The sequence below is a fragment of the Miniopterus natalensis genome, chromosome 2 (genome assembly GCF_054644295.1).
Source record: "Miniopterus natalensis isolate mMinNat1 chromosome 2, mMinNat1.hap1, whole genome shotgun sequence".
NCBI classification, from domain to species: Eukaryota; Metazoa; Chordata; class Mammalia; order Chiroptera; family Miniopteridae; genus Miniopterus; species Miniopterus natalensis.
Genome location: NC_142082.1, coordinates 25,673,320 through 25,687,069, shown reverse-complemented (window position 1 = coordinate 25,687,069; position 13,750 = coordinate 25,673,320). Strand labels below are relative to the sequence as shown.

The 13,750-nt window shown below is 48.1% G+C and overlaps 1 protein-coding gene across 1 annotated transcript in view; it reads right to left on the bottom strand.

Moving 5' to 3' along the window:
• The window catches only part of ADPRHL1 (ADP-ribosylhydrolase like 1), a 29,075-nt gene extending 15,325 nt beyond the window's left edge, over positions 1 to 13,750 (bottom strand). The window contains exons 1-6 of the mRNA XM_016212874.2: positions 13,540 to 13,750; positions 8,159 to 8,323; positions 6,825 to 6,950; positions 4,905 to 5,045; positions 1,369 to 1,496; positions 608 to 740 (exon numbers count right to left, since the gene is read on the bottom strand). Of these exons, the coding sequence (XP_016068360.2) occupies positions 608 to 740; positions 1,369 to 1,496; positions 4,905 to 5,045; positions 6,825 to 6,950; positions 8,159 to 8,323; positions 13,540 to 13,750 (904 nt within the window). The remainder of the gene's footprint in view (positions 1 to 607; positions 741 to 1,368; positions 1,497 to 4,904; positions 5,046 to 6,824; positions 6,951 to 8,158; positions 8,324 to 13,539) is intronic.

Genomic DNA, 13,750 nt, shown 5'->3' with positions numbered 1-13,750 from the left:
GCCTCTTGCTTTTTCCTCATGCCAAACACCAGTTTTACTCTGGGCTGCCCCATGGGCCCTGGGTGGCTTTTGCAGTCCCCAATTAAGAGGACAGGTGTTTCCCTTCCTGCCCTCTCCCAAACACTCTGACAACACACAATGTGTGCAGATGCCTTTGTTGTCCCCTGGGCTGGGTGCTCAGGGAGACCACCTCCCATGGGGACAGAGTCTAAAGTGCAACCTCTCTGTGAGTGCAGAGTCTGCAGAGGTGATAGATGAGATGATGGTGATTGCAGTGGTCAGAACTCTGCATGGCCTGCACCAGTGGACTCCGTGGACTCTTCCCCCAGCAGCCATGAGGGAGAGGAGCCCTGTGCCCCAGCAACCCCGAACACCACATTCGCTCCAAGCTCAGACCCACAGGGCCACTGAGGCAGCGCAGCAACTTGCCTGCAGCCTGTGATATCCGTGCACAAGTACGTTGGAGCCAGTGCCCTGGCCAGAGAAGGACCCACATCCTTGGAGTCCTTCATGCCTGAAGCCTTGGACATCCTGACAGAATGCTTTGGGACAATAAAGGGATGCTGTCCTTCTGGAAGTCCAAGGCCATTAAAGAAGAAAATCTCACCTCCATGAAACATGGCCCGGCGGCAGAGCTCTGTCCAGTTATTCCTGGCTCCTAAGAGAGCGTCATAGGCAATCATGGGAGCATCATGGCCCCGTCGTCCCCCTCGACCTTCTGAGCTCCATTTCTTGTAGGTCTGAAGAAAGAGCCAGGGGTCAGAGGCAGGGGCCCAAAGCAGAACTGTGTCAGTGTGCATCAGGACATGAGTTCCCTGGGTCCACCCAGTGGATTAACTGTTCAGGTGCTCGCTGCGCACTCCTGGAATACCACCCGTGTGTACTCGCTGCGCACTCGTGGAATACCACCCATGTGCCAGGGGATGCCCCAGGGCTGAGGGTGGACATGAGCAAGAAAGGCTCACTTCTCATGGCTCCTACATTGCAGCCATTTGGGGACAGGCATTACGCAGATCAGCAAGCACATGACAGTGTGTTGGGTAGCCACAAAGTCTATGAGGGGAAATAGAGCTGGGCAAAGGGGCAGAGAGTGCTGTGACAGGCTGTTATGACACCACATCCGGGAAGCCACTCTGTGGTGACATTCGGTCTGGGTAAGGCAAAGGGACAACAAGGCCTTCCCCGGTCCCTCCCACATGAGCTCCCTCAGCCCATCTGTCCTGCTCAGGGCAGCCCCACTAGACATGGGTCTGGGATGGTAATCACACAGTTGGGGAGCAGGTGGCTTCTTGGCATGGACCCCTGTGGGCAGTGGGACCCTGAAAGCTCCTGGTCCCCTGCTGCCATCTTGGGCACAACGAGGCTCACCTTGTCCCTCTCCTCCGCATCATAGTGGTCAGGAAAGGCGGCTTTACTCTCGGCATCATCACTGAGTTTTCTCTCCTCCAAGTAAAACTGCCATTTAGCTTCGAAGTAAAACCAGTGCTCCTGGTACTCTAAATGCAGAGAACAGGGTGGCAGGATGTAAGGGGCACTGCTGGGGTGTGGGAGTCCAGCATGAGTGGGGCACCGGGCTGAGGGGCTGGGCTCAGGAACGTGTGAGCAGCGAGTGGGAGAGTACAGAAGGCAGAGGGCAATGCTCTTTATCCACAGGGGGACAAGGGGACAGGGGAAGAACCTGGCACCTGGCCTTGGTGGTTGCTCTGGACATTCAAATATGCTTGTAGTAAGGAAGATGGAAATGGCAGACAAAGCAATTCTGAAATGAAACTAGCCATTGCAGTATTTTTAAGCACATTCTTTGACAATTCTGAACTTGTATATCAATTTAAGTCTGCCTGCAAGGTAGGGAGAGAGGATATTTTACTATCCCTAATTACCAGCTTGACATCCAAACTCCAGAGGTATTGAATCAAATTTTCTGAGGTCATTTTGCGAAAAAAACATTGACTCAGAAATGAGCCTGGAGCAGCAGCTACACTTGCTGGTAGAGGAAAGGAGATGGGGTTCTGAGTTTTCAGAGCACCCAGGAGGTCGCAAGGGCTTCGTGGTCCCTCAACAAAGTGTGCTGCGTTAGCACACTTGACCTTGTCCTCCTTGATAGCAGGCAGGACCATGGCTCCATTGGTGGCCCACAATGTCAACTGAGTAGAGTGACTAAGTGGCCAGTGAGCCGGAGGGAATCATCTGACTCAAGAGGAAACACAGATTCTGCTGTGCCTGCTTATGGTTGGGGAGCTGGGGAATGAAGTGGTGACCAGAGATGGGCTAGGTGGTCACTGGTTGCAGAGGGAAGCCGTGTTCCCCTGCCCTTCTAACCACAGGGACAGTGGGAGGTGCCTGGAGTGGGTCCTAGTAGGGCATTCCAGGCTGCCGAGGGAATCGCAGGCCCTCGGAAATGATGGCCTGACTCTGTTTTACAAAAGTAAAGGTGAGGCCCATTTAAGGTTTATTTCAGTGAAATAGCATTGAAAGGGAAAGACAGAAGCAACAAGGCAGGGACCAGAATTCACAGATCCCATTAGCCCTGCAGAGACCTGTAATTCTAACAGAGAGCTCATGCTGGGTGTGGGTGCAAACTCAGACATAGCCTCTCTCCCAAGCAAATGACCAATCAGCTTTGGAAGCAGATGTTCAAACACAAAAGCATGCAACCGATTTGCTGGTTGTCCTTACTGCGGGAGGATGCTGCCTTAGACTAAGCAGAAGGCCCTGCAAGAGTATTTCCTAGGGCTGTTCTACAGAAAAATTTCTGGACAATTTTAGGTAATGGAAAAGAAAAAAGAAGTACAAAGGGATAGTTACAAAATAGTCACAAGGATGTAAAGTGCAATGTAGGGAATATAGTTAATAATATTGTAATAACGATGTATGGTGCCAAGTGGGTACTAGACTTAAGGCGGGGAAGCCACTTCATAAATTATATAAATGTCTAACCACTATGCTGTACACCTGAAACTAATACAAAATAATATTGACTGTCAACTGTAATTGACAAATTAAACATTTTAAATATAATAAAGTTAAAAAATGGTTTCATAAAACTCCAGATTAAACAAATTTAAAATTAAACAGAAAGATGCCTGGCCAGCATGGCTCAGTGGCTGAGCATCGACCTATGATCCAGTAGATTGTGGTTTGATTCGCGATCAGGGCACATGCCAGGTTGCAGGCTCAGTCCCCAGCAGGGGGCGTGCAGGAGGCAGCCGATCAGTGACCCTCTCATCATTGATGTTTCTAACTCTCTCCCTCTCCCTGAAATCAATAAAGATATATTAAAAAAAAAAAAAATTAAACAGAAAGAATAAAGTCTCAAAATTATCTGACCATGACTCTCCTCCTCGTTTTTGTTCATGGAACATCTTTGACTGTTTGTTTTTCAGAAAACACTGGGGGAACCCTTTTGATCCTAGAGTTCTGGGTAAATGTTTATTAATATAATGTGAATAATGCAATGACTGTAGTTTCATACACTCATGTTATTTACTTGTCTCTTTCAGATGGGCTAAGGTGACCCTACTGGGGCGAGGGAGATGACTAACCCAATGACCACAGACCAGCCTCCCCAGGGCTGGAGAGAACCCAAGGATAACAATGACTTAAACCAGATGAAAATAAACAGTGTGGTGCTGCCACCTGTGTTCTATAATTAAGTTTATAGAGGGATGACTACTGAGGGACACGTAAGTTTGCTGTGAACGTGGAGGCTTCTCAGTTCTCACTGGAACAGGGACCTTGCGGAGTGTTTCCCAGCACTAGGTCCAGGCAGGTATAAATGCACAAGTCTCCTTAAAAAGTTGTTCTAGAAGCTTCCCACGTGGCCTTCAAGAATATAGTCCCAGTGGCTTGGAGGGTGATAGTAAAGTGATTTGTTGATTTTGTGTTTCAAGGCTCCAGCCTCAGGCTATTCTGAAAAATCAACAATCCTGCTCCTACATTCAAATCGTTCATCTCCCAAACAAATTGGGTAATTTAGTCTAGAAATTCTCCTCCACAATTTAAGAATATCAAAGGACACATGAAGCTGTCTGTGTTCCTCATGCAGCCCGTGACCTTCTGTGGGTCAGCTGCCTGAGGAGAACGCCATGGATTGCCTGGTCCTATGCCTGCTCTCCTTTGGGATCCCAGGGAGAAAGGAGTGCAGGCTGAGAGGAGCTCAGAAGTCCCTCCACTGCTCAGCCAAAACATCAGCAGCACCGTGATCCCTTAGGACCTTTGCTGGGTTGGCTGCTTTTGGCTGGGTTGACCTCACTCATGGCCAAAAAGAGTGAAGCATTTAATGAGTCAACTGGGACAGATGGAGCTTCCTGGGACTTAACGTCATCAGTGGGCACAGACCTCTGTCTGGCCTTCTTGTGGGAGACTTAAGTCTCCTGGGTTAGGCACAGCTGTCCATTACATCCCTGGAGCAGTGTCCGCGTCCCTCCTTCCTTTCTGAGAAATGGGCTACTTAAGGACAATTTGGAAAATTAAATCTAAGTACAGTAAGTTCTCACTTAACATCTCTAATAGGTCCTGTGACTTTAAGCGAAATGATACACAAGAAAACCAATTTTACCATAGGCTAACTGATATACACAAGAGTTAAATTCCTTATCAATGTTTTCACAAAATGACATTGAATGAAACACATAATTCAAGGACCTGCTGTATGCACCCCACTCTTCCTGGCACCTCTGTGAATCTCCTTGCACACCTGGGGCCCTCTTGAGTAGGTGTTACCCCGTGGCCAGGCAATACTCAGGCTTTCTTTGTGGGATCCGCCTGCTCACATGGACCTTACTGGGGGACAAATGGACCTCGACTTCTTTGGGAGCCAGGTCTGTCCAAATTTGCTCTGAATATGAATTGAGATAAACTCCAGGTGCCGGTGCAAGTGTGACAGGAAAGGAGGCCAGGCTCACCTGCCAAGTGCCGGATGGTCTTCTTACAATACTCTTCAGCCAGTGGGACCGCCTTCATCATGTCTCTCCCCCACTGCTCCAGGGGCTTTCCTTGTATGGCGTAAGATGCAAACAGGGCTGTGCTTAGGGCACCCAGGAAGCCTGGAGGGCAGTGGAGAGAGAGGGACAACAATGGCACCTGGGCCACACCCCTGCTCTGAGATGCTGGCTGAGTGTTAACAGTCCTAGGACCATGGGCAATAGCTTCATACATTTTGACCTTTGGTTTCTTCTCTGCACAAAGAGGTACAATATTTATCTTTCAAGGGCTGTTGTGAGGACAGACGTTTCTAACACAAATGAGTGCTGGCCAGGTCTGGCTCACAGTAACAGCCACACAAAGACTGTGCCCACTGGAGGAAGGGCACTGCAGTTTCGCTGAGACACTCTTGGTGGCTCTTTGGCCACTCCTAGAGGCATCAATTAGGGATCATTTCATTCTCAAACCCAGGGTTCAGTTACTGTCCTGACCACTCGCCGTCTCTCCACCCCCCCATGGAGTGTTTCTGCTCCAGAGTACAGGATAATGCACACTGTAATAAAATTATGATACTTGCTGTCAAAGGTGGTTCAAAAATTGAAAAAGAGAGTGGACTTAAAATGCACATCCTGGTGTTAATTGTGTACAGTCAAACCCTTAAAACATTTTCAGTCATCATCCTAGAAATATAGAAATGACTTAGCTATTAAACATGGGGAACAACACTTCTTTAATAATGAGTGGATAAAATATTAGCCAATGTTTTAGACATTTAGACATTTAAATTCTCAACCCAGATTCTTGTACTCATCATATTGTTTCCAAATGTTCAACATTTTCATGTTTGAAGGGTTTTTTATGTTTAACTCATTTCTAATTGAATCAGTTAGTTACCAAGTGTCCGGCACTAACGCCTTTTCAACCATCCAAGATGTTGCCAACTGGTTGAATTATATGCCTTTCTGCATGAATTTTAAAGATCTAATGAACTTATTTGTGGAAGTCATGGCTTGGCCTGTCACCACGTTTGATGAACTCATCAGCATATTTTGTCACATCTACTCATCAGAGGTTACATCGCCCTCTACAGTTCGCACCCACAAAAGAGTACTCTCCAGGCAGACACAGGGTAGCCCCTAAAGGCGACCTTGAAAAGGAGAACAGTCGCCAGAGAGCAGCTGGCTGCCTCTGGACCTCTGGGTGGGTGGGGCTGGAGCACGTCACCACCATAGCCATGATTAAGGGCTGGTCACAGGTACAAGAGTTCCAAGTCATTCTTCTTTTTTAAAAATTAGGAGCTGGCTGCCTTTCTAAGTCACATCTCACATTCAGGCTCTGGGGCCACCCCACCTGCCCTCCCCCTGTGTGAGGGACATGTGGTGGGGGATCCCGGGATGAAACTGGCTCCACTGTGCATACCATGTGGTGAGCATGTGCTAAGAGGTTTTATTATTCCACCCACTTTATCACCCCCTGCCCCCAATAAGTGGGCAGGGTTCCTATCACCATAATCATCCCTGTCACAGATGAGGAAATGGAGGCACAGGTCATTAAGCAACTCGGTCTAGCTCACACAGCCAACGAGCCTTGGCCCTAGGGGCAGCTTGCAGCCCCAAAGGACTCCTGGCCACCGGGCTGACTTCTGTCTTGGCAACAAAACATAAATGCAAGCTCCTGTCCCAGATCTCAGCTTTGTTTGGATAACGGGTGCTTTTCCCACTCTCTCCAAAATCACCACAGTATCGCCAGTCCCGTTTTTAGGTTGAAAACAGAATTTAAGCAGAACTGAAGATTTAAAAACCCAAGTCTGCCAACAAACAGTGGATGCGATCACCTAAGATTCCAGTCTGGTCCGCTAGGCCGAGAAGCACACGACAGCACCTGCTCGGGCGCCGTGTTACCTGTGGGGTGGTTGTGCGTCATCCTGCCGCACTCGATGCTGACTTCGATCAGGGTCTCCAGCCGCTCCGGCCGCCAGTACCGCATGCCGATGCACATGGCCTTGGTGGCAGCTCCAAATCCCGAACCTGCATGGAACGCGAAATGCCTCATTTTAGACTTTCGCTCTGATAATCCCACTTCTGGCAATCTGGTTTTCAAAAATAATCTAAAAAATGTATAAAAATTCATGTACTAACATGTTTATCATAGTGTAATTTAAATGAGAGAAAAATAGGCAAATCATCCAAATGCCTGACAAAGAAAAGAGATTAAATAAATTGCAACACAGCCATATGTTGGAATGTTATTTAGCCATTAAAAACAGATTTAAAAAAATATATATTTATTGATTTCAGAGAGAGGAAAGGAGAGAGAGAGAGAGATAGAAACATCAATGATGAGAGAGTCATTGATCGAGCCCACAACCCGGGCATGTGCCCTGACCGGGAATCGAACCCCGATCGCCTGGATCCTAGGTCGACGCTCAACCGCTGAGCCACGCCTGGCCGGGCAAAAACAGAATTTTTGATGGCATGCGGGATTGCTCATAATATGCTTCTACTGGATAGTTTCTTCAAACTCACTAATCTTTTCTTCTGAAATGCCTAAACTGTTCATCTCAGCCTATGTATTTTTAAACTCAGACACTGTAGTGTTTTTCTCTAGAAAGGCAACTTAGGTCTTTTTTTATACCTCCTCGTCTCTAGCTAACTTTTTGAAAGTATAGAATATATGCTATTTTGTATCTTGTCTGATAAATCTAACGTCTGTCAGGTTTCATCAGTTTTGATTTATTGATTTTTCTCTTTATTATTTGATTGGATGCCATCCTTCAGTATAAACCCAGAAGGGGGTAGGCCCCACCTTCAATATAAACCCAGAGGGGGCAGGTCCAGAAGCCCTGGAGGCAGAAACTGTGGCTACCTAACTACATCACCCATAAGCACATGAAATCTTTGTGGAGACAGACACGTATGCAGGTAGTGTATGTTTCCCTTGATGTTTGGCAAAAAGAACAAAAAATTACAAACTTAAAGGGAAAGCAGTGGAAAATATTTCTTAAAATAAACCAGGGATTGGTGACAAATCTGCCAGGGAAGCTGGCATCCTCTAAATAGACGCCCATGCAGCAAGCTGGCCTTCCAGGCGGCACACTGCCCTACAAACCCTGGCGAATCCCTCTCAACTCACGCAAAACTGCAAGGTGGCCGGCTAGTGGGAAGGCAGATGGGCCAGCACCCAGGGGCGGTTCCCTAGGGTGCGGCTTTAGTGGGAGAAGCAGGCCTTCCCTCACCCTTCTCGTTGAAAGGTGTGTGCCAGGCAAGGAGGTAGTTATCCGGCTTCAGCTGTGAGCAGCCTTCAATGGTAGCGGGGTCTGCTCGATGTTCTGGAAGCTTCTCGAGGACTTCCACGTAGCACTTCACCATCTCCCTGTACAGGTCGTCCAGGCACCAGTAGTCTGGGAGGGAAGGGGACAGCAGGGTCAGAGAGAGTGAGAGGCGCGTCTACCACGTAAACCCCAGCACAACAGTGACAACAGAAGGGACAGCAAGCATCAATTTTCCAAGTCAGTGGAAGAGAAGGACAATTTTTTTTTTTTTTAACATATCTTTATTGATTTCAGAGAGAGGAAAGGAGAGGGAGAGAGAGAGGTAGAAACATCAATGATGAGAGAGTCATTGATCGGCTGCAGCCTGCAACCTGGGCATGTGCCCTGACCGGGAATCGAACCCTGATCGCCTGGATCCTAGGTCGACGCTCAACCGCTGAGCCACGCCCGGCTGGGTGAGAAGGACAATTTTAAGGACCCATCTCACACTGCCTGGGCTACCCAGAGAAACCTGACGTGTGGACACGTTAGGTTTCACCCACATTTCAGATGTCAGAGTTTGTGGCTGTGCCTATTATTCTAGTTACACATGAGAATCTAGGAAAAACCCATGATGCTCATATGCTGCTCACAGTTCTGTCCATGTGAGGACAAGTTCGACTGAAATTTGCCTGTTCCATGGGGTTTTAAGGACCCATGTCTAAGGCACAGGGAGCGAGTCTCTCCCATCCTCAATTCTCTTCTTCTTGCACCAATAAAGCGGCCAGTCCTTCTCAGGTGTTGTCCCAAACTGCCACTCACTGCGTGAAGGTGTTCTGGGAACAAGTGTGGCCTCAAGCCCCTAGAAGATCACAGGGCACAAGGACAGAGAGGCCGATGCCATGGACCACCTGCTGTCTGCCCAGCATGACTCCGTAAATGATCTCATGCAGTCCTCCCATGACATTGTCAGGCTCTGTTATTTTTCCAGATATGGCCCAGGGAGGTCATGGGACTTGCCCAAGACCAGGGCTGATAAATGGATTTTGATTCCAAAGCCTGAGCATTTCTGCCACTAAATTAATCCACGGTATGGTGGGTAAAGGCCACACACCCTTTAAAATTGGGGCCTAAGGTGCTTGGAGAGCAAGACTGGAATGGTGGAGGGGCTGCTATGCCAGGCGAGGCAGGCAAGTATGGGGGTGCCTGCCAAAGCAGTTCTTACAGCCCCAAACTCGTCTGTGCTAAAACTTTGTTTCAGGCATGAGGAGCCAGCTACTGTCCCTCCTCTCTTTGGGGGTGGATTCCCCGTATTTGGGGGTGGGGTGGTGGTGACTGCCTCTCCACCCTGGGCTCAGAGGAGGCAGAGGAGCACTGTTGGCATGAAAACCCACTGACCTTCCATAGCCTGACCGGAGCCTTCATTAGGCTGCCTCAGAGCCAGAGGCCCAGCGCGGAAGGGTGAGGAAGATCATAAGTGCGCTTGGAAAACCATTCCCTGCTCAGGACAAAGCCTCGGTCCTGGCAGTGGTCATAGCAGGTGACACCCCAGTATCCTAGAGTGACCCTTTGGAGATAGGAACTGGTGAAAGAGTGGCCCTGAGTCTATCTGTGCCATTCTCCAATCTGTTAACAGCAAGGGGAGTCCCAAGAGGCCCAGCCCACCGCTTCTCTACTCGGCATCACCCCAGTTCTGAGTAGGGGACAGAGAGGATGTGCGAGACCCTGGTTGCGGAGGAATGAGTCCTGCTGGTCACATGGAGGGGGGTTCCAGGGCGGCCCTGCTAGAATAAAATTAACCTCTAGCTGGAAGGTGTGAGCCACTGGGATCTGTTCAGGCTCTGTCGCCAGCACTATCAGTTACAGCCTTTCATGGTTAACTCAATCCTGGATTAACTCAATACAGCGTTAATGAGCCTGCCCTTCCAGAGTCCCCGAAAATAACTCCTTTTATTCTGGAATCACATCCTTTCTTAAGGAAAAAATAAGCCTTAAAAACAAAATGGCAACTAAAAGCCTTGTGCTGGTTTCTGGTTAGAATTTAAAGTAGAAACAGATTTTTCAAAGCTGCAGAGCCTCAGACCCTCTCTCCAGAATTTCTCTACTTTTGTGAAACATGGTTACTCAACTCATTTCTTCTCTGTCTTACCCACCCAGCAGCCTAAAGAACAAACCGGCTTATAAAATCACCTGTAAATCTCCCAACGAATCTCATGATAAAGAAAAGTCACAATACCAATATCAAGTCACTTTGTAAGAAAAATGTCAACTTTTCAGAACATTGTAATCAGGGACATATTGATGGAGAAAGAGAAATAAAGAGTTGTGTCTGGACAGGCCTCATCTGCTCATACTTGGGTCAGGCCCCATGTTACCCTGCAGGCCATGGGCATACAGGTGGCACTTGCTGCTGTCCCCAGTGGGCTAATGAACACCCCTCCCCCGTTCCTCTCCTGCAGCAACAGTGACAGGGCTACCTTGCTTGGCCACAACAGCTGGAGCTGCTGACCCTCAGATGCATAAGACGTGGTAAAAAGACCGACAGTAACTATATTGCCATGAGCCACCTTCCCATGTAACTTACGCTGTCCCATTTAATCCTCACATAACCCTATGGCCAAGGCATTGTCATCCTGAAGTAAGGCTGAGAGAGAGAAAACGGTTTTTGGCTAGTAAGTGGTGGAGAACTGGGAGTGTGGTGCTCCAGAGCCCCTAAAGGGAGGCCACGCCATCCTTGGGCGACAGGCGCAGGACCACTCACACAAGGGGGCCTTTGGAAAATGGGTGTTGAGCGGGCTCTTTGCTCATAAACTGTGTATATTGGATTACCCACCTACCTTGTGGGGAATTAGGTACTTCCTTTATCTGGTCAGTATCTGCTTTCGTTTAATACTGCCCTTTTCAGAGACACACCCAACAGTAGGACGTCACACAGGCTGCACCTTACCTTACTTGTCATGCTCACTCTATAGCAGGACAGGGGTTCACCAGACCACACAGCTGCACGGTTTATGGGCTTATTATTAGCGAAACTTACTTAAATCTGCCAAGATTGTAGTTCCACTTTGTGAAAGTCTGACTGCCTCTCTTTGGAAAACATGTTGAAAAACCACTGTTCATTGGGATCCCCGAAATATCTGCATGTCCAGTAACCTCAAGTGGTCGGGACAGTGCTTAAGAACATAGGCATTGGAGCCTTGCCGGTTTGGCTCAGTGGTCAGAGCGTTGGGCTTGGGACCGAAGGGTCTCAGGTTCGATTCCGGTCAAGGGCATGTACCTCGGTTGCAGGCTGGATCTCCAGCCTCGTTTGGAGGGTGTGTGGGAGGAAACAAATTGATGTGTCTGTCTCACATCTCTCTCTCTCTGTCTCTCTCTCCCTTCCACTCTCTCTGAAAAGCAATGGAAAAAATATCCTCAGGTGAGGATTTAAAAAAAAAGGAAGAACATAGGAGTTGGAACCAGGTTGCCTGGGTTCCAGTCCCTGATCTCATGCTCACTTGGCTGTGTAGCACTGTGCCAGTTACCCAGCCTGTCTGTGTGTCGGTTCCCTTATCTGTAAAACTGTAATAATAAAGTCAATCTTTGGGGTGATGTGAGGATTAGATGATGCTACATGTGAAGCTGGAACAATGCCTGGCACGTAATTAGTGCCACATCAGTTAGTTCAGAGGCCCCTTCGACAGGATACAATTTATTAAAAGAAGAAAAAAAAATGAACTGTTTGAAAACTAAACGTAAATGAAATTTCAACTTAGATTTTTATGAATTGAAAAAAAATATATGCTTGCTTTGGTTTTTAGAGGAGTACCATTCAAGGCAGCCCACTTCTTGAATTTTCTCCCCTGACCCGTGAGCCGGAGGGTGCTGCCCTGCGTGGCAACTACACGCTTCCCACAGCTGGTGGCTGTGGTCATGCAGAGGGAGCTCACTGTCCTCAAAAGCAATGCCCCAAACGTTTTCAGTCCTCTTAAATGCATCCATTTCACGTTGAGGGTAAACCAGGGCCTATTTCTGCCACAAGGACTTGACTCCATCTAGCCTGAGAGAGCACGTTATGGTCAGAGGTGCCCAACCTGTGCTGGGTACTGTCCTAGGGGTAACCACACAGGACAGGGACACGTCGTGGATTCTGCCATTCACAGAAACTTACAAAGTGCTCGTGGAGGTGAGGGCAAACACGGAGAGGACATGGGGACTGTGACCACGTGTGCACGGCATCAGTCAGTCACCAAAGAAGGAAGCAAAGTTTAAGCGTAAGGACCAGCCTCGCGCAGCTGAAACAAGAGGTGGTTTCGCATCGGCCGTGCTCTCCAGCAGGCTCCAGGGGGTGGGCCTTACCGCTCTGGGCTCCCGGAATGCTATTTAGTACTGTTGACACAAAGCCCGTGCGAGCTCCCTGAGCACAGACAGGAACTATTTGGAATTCATAGCTGTGTAGACTCAGAAAGACACTTCACCATTTTCAACACTTGGTGACACTTTATCTTATCTTGGGTGCTTTAGCTCTGTCCCTAGCTATTTAGGAACCAGTCACAAAGTAGATGACATTCCTGTACCATGACTGCAGGACTAAACCGAGCGTGCTCACAGCAGATGCAAGGCATGGCGAGGTGAGCTCATACGTGAGATTTCATTGACTTAACGGTCGCTCTCAGATTTTAATTTTGCAACGATATACTAATGACACAGGTTTTTAAAGAGCAAGTAACTTGTGGGAAAATCGTGCTACATATTTATACGTCTGTTTCTCTGAAATTATGTAAAAGTAAAAACTTATTGATCCTAAAATCAACCTGTTTGAATATTTCAAGAAACTTGGTCTCCCCATTCCCCAAATTCACCCAACTTTATAGCATTTTCTTAAGGCGTATCTATGTAGAAGCAACTATCAAAGCCAAATCATATTTTGGTAGCTGGCATTTTAACCCCAGTTCATTGGAATTTAGAAGTAATCCCCCCAAAACATTATCTTAATCTGCCCAAGTGTCAAAAACGGCTCATTACTTTATATTCTTTTGAAATAAATTCAGAAGAAGGTTTAAAAGTTGAAAAGTTGAGCCCTCACCCAAAACAGCCCCAGAATGACATTTAATTGAATTTAACTTCAGAGACAGAGGACTCAGTTTAGTAAACATTTTACAGACAAACGAAAGTTCACTGTTTAAGAAACTGACTCTGCAGATAAGCAGAGTAAAATAACATTGTCATACAAAAAGACTACATAAGAAACATGATCTGTGGCATGTCCGACTTGCTGAGGGACCCTGGTGTATATTAAATTGCCGCTTTTCGCAGTGGCATTGGGTGACACCATGGCCGAAAGGCCCCAGTGCGCAGGGCACTGAGGGGCAGTGGCCCAGTCCTACCTGTGGTGAGGGCCCTGGCCGTCGCCATGTGCATGATGGTGTTGTCGCTCACAGGCCATTTCTCGGGTGAAAGCACAAGGTGGTCCAGCCCCCCGAGTTTCTGCAGCTCCTCCTGGATCTTCGTGCCTGAAGCGCTGTTCTTGCGGGAGTTTCTGCAGCCGAGAGCATCCCCGACGCTCCCCAGGAGCATCGCAGCCTGAAACTTCTCCAT